At 42.3% G+C, this 21,971-nt stretch overlaps 1 protein-coding gene across 3 annotated transcripts in view; it reads left to right on the forward strand.

Annotated features, from left to right (window-relative positions):
- The window catches only part of LOC118364163 (receptor-type tyrosine-protein phosphatase U), a 306,643-nt gene that overhangs the window by 260,878 nt on the left and 23,794 nt on the right, over window positions 1-21,971 (forward strand). For 2 of the 3 annotated variants that reach the window (XM_035745412.2, XM_035745413.2), the window contains exons 18-27: window positions 1,854-1,930; window positions 3,470-3,487; window positions 4,199-4,235; window positions 5,066-5,163; window positions 5,785-5,901; window positions 9,673-9,827; window positions 10,223-10,358; window positions 11,123-11,272; window positions 20,298-20,612; window positions 21,538-21,663. In XM_035745412.2, coding sequence (XP_035601305.1) covers window positions 1,854-1,930; window positions 3,470-3,487; window positions 4,199-4,235; window positions 5,066-5,163; window positions 5,785-5,901; window positions 9,673-9,827; window positions 10,223-10,358; window positions 11,123-11,272; window positions 20,298-20,612; window positions 21,538-21,663 — 1,229 coding nt within the window. The remainder of the gene's footprint in view (window positions 1-1,853; window positions 1,931-3,469; window positions 3,488-4,198; window positions 4,236-5,065; window positions 5,164-5,784; window positions 5,902-9,672; window positions 9,828-10,222; window positions 10,359-11,122; window positions 11,273-20,297; window positions 20,613-21,537; window positions 21,664-21,971) is intronic. The other variant, XM_035745414.2, reaches the window with a different exon arrangement.

The following is a 21,971-nucleotide window of genomic DNA, read 5'->3' on the forward strand; positions in this document are numbered from 1 at the left end:
TTCGTCACCAAACCCACTGGCTCCAGGTCATCTAAGTCTTTGCTAGGTAAAGCCCCGCCTTATCTCAGCTCACTGGTCACCATAGCAGCACCCACCCGTAGCACTCGCTCCAGCAGTTATATTTCACTGGTCACCCCCAAAGCCAATTCTTCCCTTGACCGCCTATCCTTCCAGTTCTCTGCTGCCAATGACTGGAACGAATTGCAAAAATCACTGAAGCTGGAGACCCATATCTCCCTCACTAGCTTTAAGCACCAGCTGTCAGAGCAGCTCACAGATCACTGCACCTGTACATAGCTCATCTGTAAATAACCCATACTGTTGTTTTGTTGTTGTTTTTTTTCTCCTTTGCACCCCAGTATCTCTACTTGCACATTCATCTTCTGCACATCTATCACTTCCGTGTTTAATTGCTGAATTGTATTTATTTCACCACTATTGCCTATTTCTTCCCTTTACCTCCCTTACCTAATTTGCATACACTGTATATAAACTTTTTTGCTCTATTGTGTTATTGATTGTTTGTTTTTTCCACGTGTAACTCTGTGTCGTTGTTTGTGTCGCACTGCTTTGCTTTATCATGGCCAGGTCGCAGTTGTAAATGACAACTTGTTCTCAACCAGCCTACCTGGTTAAATAAAGGTGAAATATAAACATTTTTTTTTAAATGCGATCTCGTACAACGCTGTGTACTACTCCCTTCACAGAACAGTGCAAACTGTCTCTAACCATGAGAGGCCCCAGTGTACAACTGAGCAAGAGGGCATGTGCATTAGATTGTCTCGTTTGAGAAACAGACGCCTCATTAAATAGTACCTGCATAACACCAGTCTCAACGTCAACAGTGAAGAGGCGACTCTGGGATGCTGGCCTTCTAGGCAGAATTACAAAGAAAAATACATATCTCAGACTGGCCAATAAAAAGAAAATATTTAGATGGGCAAAAGAACATAGACACTGGACAGAGGAGCTCTGCCTAGAAAGCCAGCATCCCAGAGTCACCTCTCACTGTTGATGTTGCTCACTGTTGATGTTGAAACTGGTGTTTTGCGGGTACTATTTAATGAAGCTGCCAGTTGAGGACTTGCTGTTTCTCAACTTAGACACTCTGATGTACTTGTCCTTTGAAATTAAGGTGGGAGATGTGTTATAGTGTGGACACTATGTACATAATTACATTAAATATGAATTGTACTTATCTGCAGATTAGTATGATTGCTATTCATGTGTGCATGGTTATTATTGACCGTAACCTTTCCCCTTGGAAGATGTCATCACCCTGAGTTGGATCTGTACAATGCGACTATACCACATGTTGAGTGGGCTGTATTGTTTGGCTGTATTTATACCGTTTGTACATTTAAAATGTAACCTTTATTTAACTAGCCAAGTCAGTGAAGAACAAATTCTTATTTACATTGATGGCCTACCCCGGCCAAACCTGGATGGGCCAATTGTGCGCAGCCCTATGGGACTCCCTATCACAGCCCGAATATGATACAGCCTGGATGTGAACCAAGGACTGTAGTGACGCCTCTTGCCCTGAGATGCAGTGCCTTAGACCACAGCGCCACCCGGGAGCCAGTTGTGTACATGGCTGTACACCTTTTATTTCTTAGGTTGAAAGTAAAGGAAAGTTACAGTGCCTTGCGAAAGTATTCGGCCCCCTTGAACTTTGCGACCTTTTGCCACATTTCAGGCTTCAAACATAAAGATATAAAACTGTATTTTTTTGTGAAGAATCAACAACAAGTGGGACACAATCATGAAGTGGAACGACATTTATTGGATATTTCAAACTTTTTTAACAAATCAAAAACTGAAAAATTGTGATTCATATGTTTCCATTCCAGACAACCGCCACAGAGTCAAGCTCCACCCACTCCTGGGAGACCCCAACTCCGACTACATCAACGCCAACTACATAGACGTAAGTTTCAGCTCCCTTTCCTTTCTGCTCAGAATCCTGTCCAATCACAGTGTTATACTGGGAAACACACCAAATCATTCCTTATGCCTTTCTGAAAAACCACAGTCCATTTCACAGTATTTTGTGTCGCCCTAAGCAATCCTGTTCCCCAGATTTACCTGTGAGAGGTTATTCATATTCCTGGAAACACCAGGCTCACCCCACCATCCACCCAACCCCCATCCAATCACAAACCTTCCTCTTGGCATTCTTCCAGATGCCATGTCTGTTTGGTGACTACCTCTACAACCCCTTATCCAACGCTATTAATAGACAATACATTCATTTTATAATACCAAGTCCTGGCGCTAAAGCCCTTTGTAAAAAAAAAAAACAGTCCCTCTGAATTGAATAGACTGGATTGATGTTGTTCAATTCCTGTATGGACGGGAAGCATCTCTGAGACATGATCTCTTTGGCTGCTCACCTTTACTTCATTATACTTCTTGTTTCCATCTGCATCAACTGGAATGTGTTTCCCGTAGAGCAACATGCATCATCAATTTGTTGGACTGTACAGTCATGAATGCACGTTATTCCATCATAAGAGACAAACTTGTCTAAAACGCCTCGTCGGAAAGATGAAAGCATTCCTTTTACATCGTTAAGCCGGGAGAGATATAGAAGGAGGGGACTTGTGGAGGAGAAATGCTTTTAGGGGACTTCATTAGCATAGAGAGGGCACTTGAGAGGGCACTTAAAATGGATCCGTCCTATTTTGACTCCTGCCATTGTGAGGGTGCCAATTAGAGTGTCAGGGCACAGGGAGACCAGACATCATTAGAGACATGCCACTTAATGCTTGGGTGCTGCTCGCTCTATGGCCAAGTTGGCCCCCTGACAAGGCCTGACACTGAATGATGAATAAATACGTTGCCACAGGGGAGTACTTGTGGAGAGCGCATTACTATTTCACCAAAGGTTACATGGAAAAGTTTATCCTCTCTCGGAAATGTGTTTTCTGTTTGTTAAAGCAGAGGTTGACGAAGTGCGAGCTCTCAGATAGTTTTTCTCTTTAGCATTTGATTTTGATCTCTTTGTCACTCATCGCCTGGCTGTGTGCCTGTATGTGTGGCTGTGTGTGTGTGGGTATACAGTATTGTGCTGTATGTATATGCATGCTTGGCAGCTGCCTGTGTTTGTCGTGTGTTGTAGCACATACGGGGCAGTATTTTCCATCATCAAACTCAGCAAGTGAACCCTGCTGAATGCTATACGACAGCGTCTAATTTGTTAAATAGGGAGACAGTCCAAAGCAATACACACACATGGCAGCACGTGCATGAACGAATGCATGCACGCACGCTCACACACGCACACACAAAACACACACTCAGCCTCACACACACATACTGTATGTAAACAAGCACACCTCTCTATACAGGTTCTCCTCCTGTCTGCAACCTTAGATTTCTCAATCTTCTTTCATTAACTCGCTTCTATCTCTTCTCTCTTTTTTTTCTACTACCTTCCCCACCTTCTCGACTTTGGACCCTGTAGATTCGGATTAACAGGGAAGTAAGTAATTCACTGCTCTTTCTATTGTCTACCATCCCTTTATTTTCCCTCTTTCCCATGCAGCACATCCCTCTTTCAAAATTCAAACCCTTCAGTCTAGTGTTTGGGAGCCTGCATTCAGAGTTGGCACAAAGCAAGCTGCTGCGAGGTGTCACAATGTTCAGATTGCAGCAGAGTGAAGAAACTCTGAGGGTTGCCATCTCTTTTCCTTTTATCTGCCATTGAATCTTAGATGTTTGTCTATTTCCACCTGAGCCATGTCCAAGCTTCAAGCCAGTAGCTCATCTTACAGTAGAATAACAAGAGCACCATTGCACTCTGGCAATACAGTTGAGAGGTATTGTGAATAGGCACCCTTTTCTCGACCAACCCTAAATCAAAGATAACCGCTAAGTAAAGAGGAATGCACGTTTGAAGGAGCTCCCATATCTGCAGAAGACGAGACTGCCTTGGCCCATTGTTTGTGTGACCTGTAAGCATATAGAGCTGTGTCATTTTCACCATACCCACTGGCATGCCTTGTCATCTCCAGCATGTGACAAGTGTCCCTATGTAGTTATATTACTTGTGCTTGCATGAGGTCAAATCTCAGGAGGTTACGGTTACCACTATGACCGGTTGAGGTGGTGCGTGGATGCCGTAGGCATGCTGAAAGCGCTGTCTGGGGCACAGATGGCTTACTAAGCATGTCACCCCTGTTCTCTTTTTCAGGGCTACCATCGATCCAACCACTTCATAGCCACTCAGGGTGAGTGTCCCGCCATGTCTGGAGTTGGGTGCTTGTGTGTGTTTTTGTGTGTAAAATTGAGGTTGACCAACCTACCCAATGAACTTCTATGTAGGACCTAGCAACAGTGACACAGACAGATCTCAAGTGTCTCTCCATCCAATCAAATGGTGACTGCATGTGTGACCCGCCAACCCACTGCATGACATGGGGTGGGTGATACATGGAGACAGAGAGAGTGTGTGTGTGTGTGTGTGTGTGTGTGTGTGTGTGTGTGTGTGTGTGTGTGTGTGTGTGTGTGTGTGTGTGTGTGTGTGTGTGTGTGTGTGTGTGTGTGTGTGTGTGTGTGTGTGTGTGTGTGTGTGTGTGAGAGCGAGAGCCTACAGATCTCCCTCTGTCAATCATCCAGTTTCCCTTTTGTGTGTGTGCAAGCTTTTCCATGCGTGCATGTTTGGATGTGTAGATACACACCTCAGCATCAGTTAAACCCTCTCCTAGCGTATCTAGCTACTCACTTATCTTTCACAAACTCTCTCTCTCTCTGATAGAGTGTGAGTCTGAGTGATTAAGCTATTCTTAGTGTCTTCCTCAGCCATATGATCCGTTTCCTGTTTCACCTGTCACTTCTCATACTGAGCCACAGTTCGCTGGCACAGGCCAATGAACACTGCTATGAAGCACTGTACAGCACAACTTTAATTACATGTACCTTGATCCTGTGTCCAAGAAAAGTGACTTAGTACAGTAGTATCAGGTCACGTGGTCAGGAAACAATCCTGGCCCTAGTCATATTGATAATTTGTTTTTGACTGAGATGGTTGATGTGATGGTTTTACCTCTTTGTCCCATAGGGCCCAAACAGGAGACAGTGTATGACTTCTGGAGGATGGTGTGGCAGGAGAACTGCTTCAGCATCGTCATGATCACTAAACTGGTAGAGATAGGCAGGGTGAGTCTCACACTCACACAGTGCAAAGGGGGACACACCATTTTCTCTGTACTGTATGCAGGTCCCTTGCTCTTTGCTCAGACAGACATAAGAGTAATTGAAACACCTGCAGAATGTAAATGCTATAGTCTTTGTCCCGTTATTTTCTTCTGAAGTCATAAACGTAGACATAATGGTTAGGATGACAAAATGTTTCTATCAATATCAGTACATCAACATTGCTGTTCCCTCTTAGCAGCTGTACTCCATAATCGATACATTAGCTCTGGATTGTTCGTCAGCTGAATAAAAAAAACATCTAACCTAAATAAAAAGTTACAAAAATCCTTTGTGCCTTAATGGAAAACATTAGTGGTGGCCCAGTTTTAGATATTATGTTCCCCCTCATTAAAGACTATTATATAGTTACCCCCTGTCTATGGAAGAACTGGTTGATTTTTTTGCAGCTGAATTGAAGTATAATTGTTCTGTGTCTTCTTCCTTACATATATTTCATGCTGAGCAGTAGGTAACATAATTCTCCAACAAGTAACACTGCTTGGTCAAACCCATGTCAAACACATTTCTGTGACTATCCTTGTATGCGTATTTGATCAAATGTAATTTGTCTCTGTTGACCAGGTGAAATGCTGTAAATACTGGCCTGATGACAGTGAGATGTATGGAGACATCAAGGTTACACTGCTGAAGCTGGACACACTTTCAGAGTACACAGTTCGTACTTTTGCCTTGGAGAGGGTATGTCCAACCATTCTGTACCTGCACATTTTTTGACATCGAGTCAGTCTACGTCGATGACGTATCACATGGATTTGACTTGTACAGGACAAATCCCAGCTATTACTAAGCATCTTTCCCTCATTCTTTTCTTATTTGGGTTTCTTATGGCTTCACTGCTCAAATACTGCTCAAATGTACCGCGATGGCATTGTTTCTTCATCCAGCGTTTCCAGGCAATATTCTATAATAGAGAGTCTGTGATGTTTATCAGTCCAACTGAACAGAACCAGCAGTCAATCCGTCTCAATTATGAGGTGCTTCTGTTGTGAATGCATCCTATTCAGAGAACGTGGCTCCACAGAGGCCTCTTTGACTCCTCTTTCTGATGAAGGCACTTGGCGGACATATAGCACCCTGTCTCTGACTAAAGAGGGGTGATAAGTAGGAAATAATACTCTGGCTCTATGGCTCTTTCCTCTCCTTTGTTACTGAGTTGGCCCCTGTACCAGTCTCATTCCCAACGCTCATAAACATTGCAGAGACCGCAGCAGTTGGCATACACTGACTTGAGTAGACATTGTCTTACTGCCTGCCGATGCATAAACACGATGTAGAGAGATTAGAATAAACAACAGCTCCTGATGTACAGACCGATGTGACTCAGAGACGATGACCATCGAGGGCCCTCTGATTAAATATGCCTGCAGTGAGCGGATTTTAATAACTCAAGCTACTTAACCCCCCACACCACTGAGGCATTGCTGCTTCTACAATGACAGCACCTGAGCTTGAAGAGTTCATTGCTCTCAGTAGACCGACCTGTCAATCAACGCCGGGGTCTCTCCATGGAGCGGCTCAGAGCAACTCTGCGGAGTGACAGTGGCACAAACACAGAATTATCGTTTCACTGTTGCCGCAACTCTCTGTGGGAGCACCACTGTGCGATTATGGAGTACAGCTGCTGAGAGGTAACAGCAAAGTCCTCACACACACTTTTTCAGTTGTGCCCACAAATTTTCTATAGGATTGAGGTCAGGGCTTTGTGATGGCCACTCCAATACCTTGACATTGTGTCCTTAAGCCATTTCCCCACAACTCTGGAAGTATGCCTGGGGTCATTGTCCATTGGAAGACCAATTTGTGACCAAGCTTTAACTTCCCGACTGATGTCTTGAGATGTTGCTTCAAGATATCCACATAATTTTTGTTCCTCATGAAGCCATCTAATTTGTGAAGTGCACCAGTCCCTCCTGCAGCAAAGCACCCCCCACAACATGATGCTGCCACCCCCGTGCTTCATGGTTGAGATGGTGGTCTTCGGCTTGCAAGCATCCCCGGCCAAACAGTTCTATTTTTGTTTCGTCAGACCAGAGGACATTTCTCCAAAAAGTATGATCTTTGTCCCCATGTGCAGTTGCAAACTGTAGTCTGGCTTTTTTGTGGCGGTTTTGGAGTAGTTTATACTTACGTACTATTGTTTGGTACCTTCAGGCGTTTGAAAATTGAACCAGACTTGTGGAGGTCTACAATTTTGTTTTTGAGGTCTTGGCTGATTTATTTTGATATTCCCATGATGTCAAGCAAAGAGGCAATGAGTTTGAAGGTAGGCCTTGAAATACATCCACAGGTACACCTCCAATTGACTCAAATGATGTCAAATAGCCTATCAGAAGCTTCTAAAGCCATAAAATAATTTTCTGAAATTTTCCAAGCTGTTTAAAGGGACAGTCAACTTAGTGTATGTAAACGTCTGACCCACTGGAATTGTGATACAGTGAATTATAAGTATAAGAAATAATCTGTCTGAAAGTGAATGTTGAAGAGGTGATAATGATTTTTCTATCAACAATGACAAGCCACAGGGTTCTGAGAACTCGGATGGAAAATTAATGTAGAAAATAGAGGACTATATTGGCACTCATGTTTGCCGTATTTTCAATTCAACCCTAATAGAAAGTGTGTGCCCCCAATCCTGGAGGGAAGCAAAAGTAATTCCGCTACCAAAGAATAGTAAATCCCCCTTTACTGGTTCAAATAGCCGACCAATCAGCCTGTTACCAACCCGTAGCAAATGTTTAGAAAAAATGGTGTTTGACCAGATACAATGCTATTTTACAGTAAACAAATTGACAAGGGGAAAGGGGGATACGTAGTCAGTTGTACAACAGAATGCATTCAACTGAAAACTGTGTTCCGCATTTAACCCAACCCTTCTCAATCCGAGAGGTGCAGGCGGCTGCCATAATCAACATTCATGTCTTCGGCACCCAGGGAACAGTCGGTTAACTGCCTTTGCTCAGCGGCAGAACAACATATTTTTACCTTGTCAGCTCGGCGATTCGATCCAGCAACCTTTCAGTTCCTGGCCCAACAGTCTAACCACTAGAATACCAGACTTTCAGCATGCTTATCGGGAAGGATATTCAACAAGCACAGCACTTACACGAATGGCTGATGATTGATTAAACCTCAACTAAATCTTGTAATACATTCTGTGGAAATTGAGCATGTGGAGATGACTAAACTGCTTGGAGTAACCCTGGATTGTAACTGCCATGGTCAAACATATTGATACAACAGTAGTTAAGATGGGGAGAAGTCTGTCCATAATGAAGCGCTGCTCTACCTTCTTTACAGGACTACTGTTCAGTCATGTGGTCAGATACCACAAAAAGGGACTTGCTCAGAACAGGGCAGCGCGGCTGGCCCTCGGATGTACCCAGAGTAACATCAATAATATACATGTCAATCTGTCCGGGCTCAAAGTGGAGGAGAGATGAACTTCCTCACTACTTGCATGTTGAATGCGCCAAGCTGTCTGTTTGAACTACTGGCACACAGCTCGCACACCCATGCATACCCCACAAGGCATTCCACAAGTGGTCTCTTCACAGTCCCCAAGTCCAGAACAGACTATGGGAGGCACACAGTACTACATAGAGCCATGACGACATGGAAAACTATTCCACATCGAGTAACTGACGCAAGCAGTAGAATTTAATTTCAAAATAAATAAACATGTACCTTGTGGAAGAGTGGGGACTGTGAAGCAACATAAACACAGACACATGCACACACACAATAACATACACACAGGTAGGTACACATGGATTTTGTATTGTAGAAATGTGGTAGTGGTGGAGTATGGGCCTGAGGGCACACAGTGTGTTGTGAAATCTGTGAATGTATTGTAATGTTTTTAAAATTGCCTTTTTTTGCTGGACCTCAGCAAGAGTAGCTGCTGCAATGGGGATCCATAATCAATACAAATACAAACCTAAAACGCAAGGCCAAATCTATACTGGAGTTGCTTACAAAGAAGACAGTGAATGTTACAGTTTTGACTTAAATCTACTTGAAAATCTATTGCAAGAACTGAAAATGGTTGTCTAGCAATGATCAACAACCATTTTGACAGAGCTTGTAGAATTTTGAAAATAATTATGGGCAAATTTTGTACAATCCAAGTGTGCAAAGCTATTAGAGACGTACCCAGCTGTAACCACTGCCAAAGGTGCTTATACAATGTTTTGACTCATGGGTGTGAATGCTTAGGTAAATTAAATATATGTTTTTGATTTTCAATAAATTTGCTAACATTTATAAAAACATGTTTTCACTTTGTTATTATGGGGTATTGTGTGTAGATGGGTTTGAAAACAAATATTTACTCCATTTTGAAATCAGGCTGTAATACAACAAAATGTCAAGGGGTATGAATACTTTCTGAAGGAACTGTAACTCCTGTAATCTTCTTTTTGGTCTTCTTCTGATGTTGTGTTTCCACAGATGGGCTACTCAGCTAAACACGAGGTGCGTCAGTTCCACTTCACGTCCTGGCCGGAGCATGGGGTTCCCTACCACGCCACAGGCCTGCTGGCCTTCATACGGCGGGTCAAAGCATCCACGCCCCCCGATGCTGGACCTGTGGTCGTCCACTGCAGGTACCAGCCTCCAATCAACGCACATTGCAGTACATCACTTCCTGCTAGCTGTCAATGCTCATGCAACCATTACTACTTTGTGTTTTCAAAGCTTTAAAGCTTAGTCCCAGTGGGCAAAACTGATAGAAATGACACCATTTTAAACAGTTTTACATTCGTTATGAGTCGGACGCCATTTCAACCAGTTTTACCTGCTGTGGCTGATGCCTTGTATAGGGGAATTGCATCCATCCCCAGCCCTGATTATATTATTTTCATGTCACCCAAAGAAAGAGAGAGCCAAGAGTTGCTTTCAACCCTTATCTGAACACTGTTATTCCAGTATTGTATGTGAAGGCTTGTCCTAAAGGGTCAAAGGTCAGTGACATGTTGTTCTCCCTGTGTCTCTGTGTCAGTGTGGGGGCGGGCCGCACAGGCTGCTACATCGTGCTGGACGTCATGTTGGACATGGCCGAGTGTGAGGGTGTGGTGGACATCTACAACTGTGTCAAAACCCTCTGCTCACGACGCATTAACATGATCCAGACAGAGGTGAATGGGCTGGCCTACAGTACATTTCAGTGGGGGAAGATAAAATGATTCACACCTCTCTGGTCTCCTTACATCTTTATTTTCTGTATTGTGTTTGGGGAACTCGGAGAGAGTGAGGGGAATATTCTAGCCTAGCTCGTCCACTGGGACTTGTGTATAGGTCGATGGTTCCGAGATGCGAAGGCTTACATTGTCACAGTGCAATGCAAAAGCACATGGCTTTTCTTTCGTTGATATAGCATATCTTAATCGTATTATGTAAATCCAATATTGGTTTAGCTGTGTATTACATTTGTAGTTATTTGTAGGGGTGCTCTAATGAAATATATACACTGCAAATGTTTATTTATTTAGACATATTTATTCAGTCTCCCACCGCTCTTTGATACACTGTACAATATTATAGCTTATATTTAATTCACATCATGGCAGGTAATGAGATTTCTCTCTCGCCACCCTTCCACACCTCATACTCTTTCTTTGTGATATGGTCCTATGTTATTTATGTTCTAACTCTCCCTGTTCTTTTGTTCTCTCTTTCTTATCTCTCTCCCTCTCACTTTCTCTAACACCCCCCCTTGTCCTCTGTATCATACTTCGCCCACTTTCTTTGTGATATCATCCTATGTTCTTCATGTTCTTTACTCTCTCTGTTTTGTTGTTCTCTGTCTTTTTCTCCCCCCCCCCTTTTCGTCTCCCCTCTCTCTCTCTTTCTCTCTCTCTCCATACACACCTCTCTCTCACCCCTTTCTCTCTATCTGCAGGAGCAGTACATATTTATCCATGATGCCATCCTGGAGGCTTGTCTGTGTGGAGAGACGGCAATCTTGGTGAATGAGTTTGCACTCATCTACAAAGACATGCTGCGTTTGGACTCTCAGAGCAACTCCTCCCAGCTACGAGATGAGTTCCAGGTCAGTCACACACTGGAATGAAATAATACATATTCTGTTTCCTTGTGAAATACTATTTGTTTTCAGTGACTTCACAGAAAAGGTTAAGACAAAACAAACAACACAACACAGCCCCAACCTAGAATACTGAATTGAAGCACTGTTGGATATTTTGACTTTGTTGCTGGTGGACTAGAGGGGATCAGACAGAAGTTGTGTCTGGCCTGAACTTGATGTAACAATGCTGCATGGCTCAGAAGTCCAACACATTGTAGCAGAAAACAGGACAATGTAGACTGATTAACTCAGCATTCTTGGGGTGGCAGGTAGCCTAGTGTTTAGAGCAGTAACCGAAAGTTTGCTGGATCGAATCCCCGAGCTGACAAGGTAAACATTTGTCGTCCTGCCCCTGAACAAGGCAGTTATCCCACTGTTCCCTGGGAGGCTGTCATTGTAAATAAGTATTTGTTCTTAGCTGACTTGCCTAGTTAAATAAAGGTTAAATACAAAAACTTAACAGACACTATGAAAGCTTAACCAAGTTTATTCTTCCCAGAGGGTCAAGACACCTTATTAGACAAAAACATTTTCACACAAGCACTTATGCTTAACCCTTCCTCCTAGGCTGAGTCTCCTCCTACACATCTGTACAAACATTGTGTCTTTAGTGCTAGGCAGGCCACTAAGTGGGCCATAAACTTTTATTTCTCCCTTAACCTGTTTGGGCTAGGGGGCAGCATTTTCACGTTTTGGATGAAAAGTGTGCCCAGAGTAAACTGCCTCCTACTCAGTCCCAGATGCTAATATATGCATATTATTAGTAGCATTGGATAGAAAACACTCTGATGTTTCTAAAACGGATTGAATGATGTCTGTGAGTATAACAGAACTCATACGGCAAAATCTGAGAAAAAAATCCAACCTGGAAGTGGGAAATCTGAGGTTTGTAGTTTTTCAACTCAGCCCCCATTGAAGATACAGTGAAATATTAGTTATGTTTGACTTCGCAAGGCTTCCACTAGATGTCAACAGTATTTAGAACCTGTTTTGAAGATTCCACTCTAACGGAGGGGCTCATAAGGGCTCTTTGAGTGAGTGGTCTGGCAGAGGTGCCACAGCCTCGGTCTGACGCGCTCACGTGAAAGGTTCATTTGTACGTTCCACTTTATTTGTACAGACAAAGGAATTGTCCGGTTGAAACATTAATTAAGTTTTATGTTAATAACATCCTAAAGATTGATTCCATACTTAGTTTGGCATGTTTCTACGGACTGTAACGGAACTTTTTGAACTTTTCATCCGACGTTCGGCGCGACCTGAACGCGCTTTTGGATTTGTTTACCAAACGCCCTAACAAAATAAGTTATTTGGACATAACTGATGGACATTATCGAACAAATCAAACATTTATGGTGGAACTGGGATTCCTGGGAGTGCATTCTGATAAAGACCATCAAAGGTAAGTGAATATTTTACATTTCTGAGTAATGTTGACTACCCAATATGGCGGGTATCTTTTTGGCTGCTTTGTTGTCTAAAGGCTGTACTCAGATTATTGCATGGTTTGCTTTCTCCGCAAAGTTTTTAAAAAATCTGACACAGCGTTGCATTAAGGAGAAGTGTATCTAAAGTTGTATGTATAATAGTCGTATCTTTATCAATGTTTATTATGAGTATTTCTGTAAATTGATATGGCTCTCTGCAATACCACCGCATGTTTTAGAAATACTGAACATATGTAAACTCATAGATTTTTTTATATAAATATGAACTTTATCAAACAAAACATACATGAAGTCATCTGATGAAGATCATCAAAGGTTAGTGATTCATTTTATCTCTATTTCTGCTTTTTGTGACTCCTCTCTTTGGCTGGAAAAAATGGCTGTGTTTTTCTGTGGCTTGGTGGTGACCTAACATAATCAATCGTTTGTGGAGCTTTCGCTGTAAATCCTTTTTGAAATCAGACACTGTGTAATGAGAATTGTATCTTTAAAATGGTGTTAAATACTTGTATGCCACTACTCTACAACACACACGCGATAACATACACATATACACGTAGATTTTATTTTGTAGATATGTGGTAGTAGAGTAGTGGCCTGAGGGCACACACTTAATGTGTTGTGAAATCTCTTCTAATGTTTCTAAAATTGTATAAACTGCCTTAATTTTGCTGGGCCCCAGGAAATGTAGAATATTTAGCAGATGTTATTACGGGTGTAGTGAAATGCTTCTGTTCCTAGCTTCAACAGGAAAGTAGTATCTAACAATTCACAACAATACACAGAAATCTAAAAGTAAAATAATGGAAATAAGAATGCCGGAGTGGCATTGACTAAAATACAGTATGTAAACATTATTAAAGTGACTCGTGTTCCATTATTAAAGTGACCAGTGATTCCGTGTCTATGTACATAGGGCAGCAACCTCTAAGGTGCAGGGTTGAGTAATGGGGATCCATAATACATTTAAATACAAATATAATGTTGCTCCAAAAGGAATTACAGTTTATTACACAGGCACAAATAGTTATAGTCACCACCAAAGTAACTGTTTATTCCCACTGAAAAATTGTTCCCAGGGGAACAAATAGTTACTCTGTAGGTGACTACAACTTTTTGAATACAGATCTCAGAAAATGTATGCTTTTTTTAAGGTCTGGTGCAGGTGTATGTGCATCCATGCGTGAATGTGAGCTTGTATATGCATTGCCTGCCTGTTTTGCATGTGTGTTTGCTAATGGCAAAACAAGGATTCCAGTTTCTTCTCACCTTTAAAAGTGTGGGATTGTCATTCAAATCCCCCATGATTTGTGGGAAGCCGGGAATGTTGTGGTCTTAACTTCTTGCGTCGAGCCATCCCGGATCCGGTATCGTGGCTACAGCCTACAACTCATTACCGTAACGCAACGTTAACTATTCATGAAAATCGCAAATTAAATGAAATGAATCTATTTGCTCTCAAGCTTAGCCTTTTGTTAACAACACTGTCATCTCAGATTTTCAAAATATGCTTCTCGACCATTGCAAAACAAGCATTTGTGTAACAGTATTGATAGCTAGCGTAGCATTTAGCGTAGCATTTAGCGTTAGCATTCAGCAGGCAACATTTTCACAAAAACCAGAAAAGCATTCAAATAAAATCCTTTACCTTTGAAGAACTTCGGATGTTTTCAATGAGGAGACTCTCAGATAGCAAATGTTCAGTTTTTCCTGAAAGATTATTTGTTTAGGACAAATCGCTCTGTTTTCTGCGTCACGTTTAGCTACGAAAAAACCTGTATCCAGGATTGTGTAAATCTATCCGCAAGCTCATTAGCATAACACAACGTTAACTATTCATGAAAATTGCAAATGAAATGAAATGAATCTATTTGCTCTCAAGCTTAGCCTTTTGGTAACAACACTGTCATCTCAGATTTTCAAAATATGCTTTTGAACCATAGCTAAACAAGCATTTGTGTAACAGTATTGATAGCCTAGCATAGGTCTTTCAGAATGCAACATTTTCACAAAAAACAGAAAAGGATTCAAATAAAATCATTTACCTTTGAAGAACTTCAGATGTTTTCAATGAGGAGACTCTGTTAGATAGAAATGTTCCGTTTTTACAAAAAATATTATTTGTGTCGACTAATCGCTCCGTTTTGTTCATCACGTTTGGGTCAAAAATGTTTTTTTTTAAATAAGTCATTAAAACGCGAACTTTTTTCCAAATTAACTCCATAATATCGAAAGAAACATGGCAAACCGAGGTTTAGAATCAATCCTCAAGGTGTTTTTCACATATCTATCGACGATAAAATCCTTCGTGGCAGTTGACTTTCTCTTCTGAAGAAATGGAACGCGCATGGACCTGCAGAATATATGATGATTGTATTTGAGTGGGTGTGCGTGTGTGTGGAGTATGTATATGCATATTATATGTGTGTGAGCAAATTATGAAGTGAGTAGTTGTGTGTGTTTTGAAGTGTCAGTGTGCATGAGTGTGTTAGGCTCTGTGAGTGTGCAGTGCAAAAATAAAATAAAAGGGTCAATTCAGATAGTCCATGTAGCGATTTTGTTAGCTATTTAGTCACCTATTTAGCAGTCTTATGGCTTGGGGATCATCAAGTCTGGTGCATCAAGTCTGTTGGTGTCAGATTTGATGCAACGGTACCACTTGCCATGCAGAAGCAGAGAGAACAGTCTATGGCTTGGGTGGCTGTAGTCTTCTTGGTGTTAGGGAGCAGTATTTTCATTTTTGGAAAAAAACGTTCCCGTTTTGAACGGGATATTTTGTCAGGAAAACATGCTAGAATATGCATATAATTGACAGCTTTGGATAGAAAACACTCTAACGTTTCCAAAACTGTAAAGATATTGTCTGTGAGTATAACAGAACTGATGTAGCAGGCGAAAGCCTGAGAAAAATCAAATCCGGAAGTGCCCCAGGTTTTGAAAGCGCTGCGTTCCAATGACTCCCTATTCAGCTGTGAATGTACCATCAACGAGCTTACACTTTCTACGTAATCCCCAAGGTGCTTTCACGTCTACAGCATTGTGACATAGTTTTACGCATTTCTGTTAAAGAATAGCCGTAGACAGCCACATTGCGTAAGTGGTCAAATGGTGGCTCCGAGAGAGATTCTCACGTAAAATACACAGGTAGCCATTACTCCAATGGTCAGAGTGAAAAACGAATTGTCCCGACTGATATATTATCGCATAGATATTAGAAAAACACCTTGAGGATGGATTCTAAACAACATTTGCCATGTTTCGGCGTTGTGGTGACCGCAATTTCCGGGCGATTTCTCAGCCAAACGTGAAGAACAAATGGAGCTATTTCGCCTACAAAAATAATATTTTGGGAAAAAATGAACTTTGGCTGTCTACCTGGGAGTCTCGTGAGTGAAAACATCCAAAGTTCATCAAAAGGTAAACGATTTAATTTAATTGCTTTTCTGATTTCCGTGACAAGTTTGCCTGCTGCTAGCAAGGCATAATGCTATGCTCGGCTATGATAAACTTACACAAATACTTGTCAAGCGTTGGCTGTAAAGCATATTTTGAAAATCTGAGACGGCAGGGTGATTAACAAAAGGCTAAGCTGTGTTTCAATATTATATTTCACTTGTGATTTTCATGAATAGGAATATTTTCTAGGAAGATTTATGTCCGTTGCGTTATGCTAATTAGTGTCAGATGATGATACCGGTCCCGTTCACGGGCTGGTTGTCACTACAGGTTAATGATTCTCTGGGCTTTTCTTTCACACTGCCTGATATAGAGATCCTGGATGGCACGGAGCTCGTTCCCAGTGATGTATTGGGCTGTCCGAACCACTCTGTAGCGTCATGCGATCGACGGCAGTGCTATTGCCATTACAAGCAGTAATCAGCCAGTCAAGATGCTCTCAATGGTACAGCTGTATAACTTTTTGAGGATTTGACAGCCCATGTTCAACATTTTCAACCTCCTGAGGGGACTGTGAGAGTGTGTGTTGACCATTTTAACCCTTGTGTAGTCTTAACATTCTGTATTCTCCCCTTGTCCTAAGGGTTAAAAAGGACCCGCCTTCACCAAACCCCTGAATTTTAAACCCCAAATCTATTTTTCATGAAGAAACAACCTGTCATGCATCACAAACTTTGTGAATATCTGGGTTTTTCCTCTTCACAATGCCGAAAGACTGCATTTAATCAGTGGACACCACTCGTTTTTTATTACAACACACCTTGTTTTCTTTACTAAAGTAGAGGTTTACTATTACTATTGCTAAAGGTACTGCATAGGTGTAAACATACATTTGTTTTAGCAAGAGATAGCACTTGTATAGCCTAAGAAAGTAGCTGAAATGTGCAGAAAGTAGTTTTGAATGCATTTTATTGAAGGGAAACAATAACAGTCTTGAACTTTTTTGTCAACATAGTCATATATTCTTATATACCGTACAATGAGGAATTCAACTACAAAATACTAGTCTTCTCCCATTTCTTAACCATTACCCCCACCCATAAGGTGTATAAACAACAACAATAAATACAAAACAAAAACATGAAGAACATAAATAAGTCAACTCTAATTAGCACATGTAGGACAGTATGCATGTTTGTGTGCATGGACTTTGCAGATGTATTTCTCACATGTGCAGCACATAGTATTTGTTTTACAGTCCTTCTTTGGGGGGCAGAATTGGTATCTCCTCCTCTTGCCTGCCCCAGCTGCAGCCTCAAGTGGATCAGGACAAGATTCAGCCCCCTGAACAGCTTTCACAAGCGCTGCAGAGGCTTCTGTTTGGGGGAGGCGCTCCCTTCTTTGAATGTGTGGGGTTACATGTGCCTTTCCCAGCTGTTCCATAACACGAAGGCATTGTTTGAGGACACATCAATGATGTTATGGAAGATGACCAGAGGCCAGCGGGCAGTCATCCTCCTGCAGCTGTAAGTTCCAATCACCTTGTCCAGGTTGTCCACGCCTCCTTTGTTGTGGTTGTAGTCTAGGATGATGGCTGGTTTTCTGTCCTCATGATCACTGATCTCAGCCGTTTTGTGGAGTGTGCTCAGGAGGACCACATTATTGTTACTCTTTGGGAGGTAAGAAACTAGAGTGGTGGTGGGGCTGAAGGCAATTTTTGATTAGAAGGCCTCTCCCTTGTTGCGAGGAGTGCAGGGGGAGCTCAGGCTTGTTCTTTATAACTGTGCCAACCATGGTGATCTTCTACTTCGGGAGCTGCTGGCTGAGTTCAATAGGTCTCATTGTGAGTGTGTGTGTGTCTTTGTGGCTTTTGTGGTGTGTAAATTATTTTAGAACCGCTGGGTCAAAAATGACCCAAAGACATTCTTTGTACTCTGGTGATGTACAGCTTTCATGGAAATATGAACAAAGGTGATGTTTCACTTTTTCTAATGTTGGGGTCACTCAAATTGAAAAAATATAATTTAGGGGGTTTTCTCTGCTGTTTAACATAGTGGCGGGTCATTTTTTACAAAACAAGGGTTAAGTCACACCGAGGACCTTGAAGTTAGTTTCTCTCATCTCCTTGCCTTGGATTTATCTAGCTAACTAGCATAATTAGCTATAAACTGGTCTAGATGGCTTGTTCTCAGAGGTGTTCAGTTTTAACTTGTTTGTATAGCTAGCTAACTAACTAACTAACAAACAAACAAATATATGTACTGTCAATCAAAAACGTAGCGCCCAAGTCTTTGCATTTGCAAAAAATCTCTCCTCACATTGACCCTCAGCACTTTGACGCACAAGTCCGGGTATTTATATGCTGATCTCATGCCTCAACAAGCTTCTGATTGGTCAGAGTCAGTATTCCTTGCAGATGTGTAAAGCAAATGTGTGTGAGAGAAACATACACACAAGCTCAGCCATCCATCCACATAAAGAGATGCATGTGCAATTATTGAGCTGGGATTTTCACTCTGGGAGAGATTTCACCGCAAGACGTCACAATCAGAACGACTGCAAACTTTTTCATGCGGGGAAGATTTTTACATGACACAGGGTAGTAGTCATTGTTGCATAAAGACTTCTTGGGAACAGGAATGGTGGTGGTCATTAGAACATGTGTGGATTACAGACTAGAACAAGGAGAGGTAGAAAATTACTATGAATATGCCTGCCAGCTCTGAGTACACGTCCGGGAATACCATCGGACCCCGCGGCCTTGCAGGGGGTGACATGATTAAAGACCTTACTCGTGTCGGCCTCAGAACGCGAGTTCACCCAGTCCTCTGGGTCGGTGATGGCCCTCACACCCGGCACACTTTTACTGTTTACTGTGTTTTTCCAAATACACTTCATATGAATTATGCCACTTTTCATTACTTGACGATTCATTACTTAGGCAGGGGGAAATGGGCATGGGTGCTCTCTGATTACAGGTTGTTAGTTCTTCCTAAGTAAGATGGGCAAGTGGATCCCTTTTGATCCTGTAAATTCACCCAACTGACATTCCTTCTGAAAGGATCCATGCAATGTATACCCAAATACAACCTCTGATACAACCTCTACCTATATGTTGCTCATGCCGTATCTATCATAATGTCACGTCTTGGTCATAGTGTTTTGTGTTTTCGTTATATATTTGGTCAGGCCAGGGTGTGACATGGGTTTATATGTTGTGTTTCGTATTGGGGTTTTTGTAGGCATTGGTATTGCGGCTGAGTAGGGGTGTAGCTTAGGTTGGCTGCCTGAGGCGGTTCTCAATCAGAGTCAGGTGATTCTCGTTGTCTCTGATTGGGAACCATATTTAGGTAGCCGGGGTTTCACTTTGTATTTCGTGGGTGATTGTTCCTGTCTCTGTGTAGTGTTCACCAGATAGGCTGTATTAGGTTTCACGTTCCGTTTGTTGTTTTTTATTTATTTAGTTATTTAATGTATCGTCATTCTCTTCATTAAAGAACATGAGTAACAACCACGCTGCATTTCGGTCCGACTCTCTTTCGACAAACGAAGAACGCCGTTACACATAAAGCCAATACCAGCCAGTATCACTAAGATAAACATTTCCCACATCTATTATTGATGTGGTGCATTAATGATCCAAATATTCTGTTTATATTGTCTTATGTAATTAGGGTGGAATATTGTTAATGTTCATCAAAAGCAATAGGTGCAAATTATTCTGTTTTCACTTTTGTTTTCCCAAAGGTTCATAACATTTGTGTTCATTATGCAAGAGGCTGGCCTAATTATTCCAATTTGTTATTGAACTCTGACTATTTCAGAGTGATGTTAAACTATTTTAAAGATGCTTCTAACTGAAACTGTCAATCAATGTACCAGTATTGACAGAGAATTACGAGTGGCCAATCTGTCATTACATGCTGTTTCTCCACCCCCACTTCCTCCCCTTCTCTCTGTCCGCCTCCATCAATTCCCTCTTTTCCCTCTTTTGTCTTCATCACCTATTTTTATTTCTGATACTTCATCTCACCTCACCAATCTCATAAATTCTCCCCTCATTAAATCTTTATATCCCTCCAACTTTTCTTCCTCCCTCCTCCCCTCCATCTTCCCTCCCTTTCCACCTCCCCTGCGTCCTCCAGACATTGAACTCGGTCACCCCTCACCTGGACGTGGAGGAGTGCAGCATCGCCCTGCTCCCCAGGAACCGGGAGAAGAACCGCAGCATGGACGTGCTGCCGCCCGACCGCGCCCTGGCATTCCTGGTCACCACCGAGGGCGAGAGCAACAACTACATCAACGCGGCACTCACTGACAGCTTCCACCAGCCCGCCGCTTTCATCGTCACCCCTCACCCGCTCCCCGGCACCACCGCCGACTTCTGGAGGTTGGTGTTCGACTACGGCTGCACCTCGGTGGTCATGCTCAACCAGCTCAACCAGTCCAACTCTGCCTGGGTGAGCTATACATATCAATATTTATGTATATTAACATATACTGTATGCATGTAATATATATGTATATATATATATGTATATGTTAATGAACGTAGTTTATTAGGAAGGGACAGTGTTCGGTTGATGAATCCGCGTTTCACTTTTCACAGTGAAAAATGCTGCAGATCTGAGTCTGAATCTAGTTCTGATTCTACTGGCAGTGTCTGGGATGCTGTATCTTAGCTCAACTCTTGCTCCTGTGTCCGTAGTGCTAATAGCAGAAGACTTAGCCAGTCAGAGCCATGCTGCTCTGCCATCATTTAGTCTCTGTATAAGTGTGTGTGCTTTTGGATTTGTTCTTTCACACTTTATTGTGCCTCTTTGATCTCTGACCACATTGGTATTGTGGAGTCAGTAACACTCCTCGCTTCATTTCAGTCTCTAGAGATTCAGCTATATCAACTTTAATTCCTACCCCCAAGCTACAACTCAAGGTTTCTCTTTGTAGGTATCTCACAGTGTCTGCCTGACTGTCATTTAATACCGGCCCACTTCTCTGTTGCTCTCTCTTGCTCTGTCTCTCTCACACATATACACATTCTCTCCTCCTCTCGCTCTCTCCCTCCACCTCTCTCTTTCGCTCTCTCTGCGCTCACTTTGTTTCATAATTATGTGAGAGCCCTTCCTTTCAGAAAGGTCTGCTAGTTTTTGTTGCAGTACCAGTTCCAAGCACATGCCGTTGGAACACATTTGGAGTCGTCACAGGGTGGATTTGGGGGTGAATTGATTAGACTCTGATATTTCCCTTTTGGAATCTTGACATTGATCTATAGGTCCCAAAGATGCCAAATGAACTATTTTCTCCTCCTCCTCCTCCTTTTTTCACTCTACCCTACCTCCCTGTCTCTCTCTCTGTCTCTCTCTTTCCCCTCCTCTCTATCTCTAGCCCTGTGTCCAGTACTGGCCAGAGCCTGGTCTGCAGCAGTATGGGCCAATGGAGGTTGAGTTCCTGTCCATGTCAGCTGACGACGACGTCATCACTCGTCTGTTCTGTGTCAAAAATGTGACAAGGGTGAGCATTTACACACACACACACACACACGCACACGCACACACACACACACACACTAGATGCGTTCAACCCTATAAAACAACCGTCTCCCTTTTTCAATTTCCTGCTTGTCATTACATTGATGGGCATCTTCCTTTTCTTCCTGCTGGGGAACTTTGACCGTAATGCATGTCACATCCACAATGTGGGATATTCTAACAGGCTCAAATGCACATTTTCTCTCCCTTTTTATTTGTTCATAAAGCGTGTCACAAATGTACCTGGACGTAGAGAATCAGGCAGAACTCATGAATTAGGCTTCATGTCAA

Source organism: Oncorhynchus keta, chromosome 31, assembly GCF_023373465.1.
Source record: "Oncorhynchus keta strain PuntledgeMale-10-30-2019 chromosome 31, Oket_V2, whole genome shotgun sequence".
Taxonomy (NCBI): Eukaryota; Metazoa; Chordata; class Actinopteri; order Salmoniformes; family Salmonidae; genus Oncorhynchus; species Oncorhynchus keta.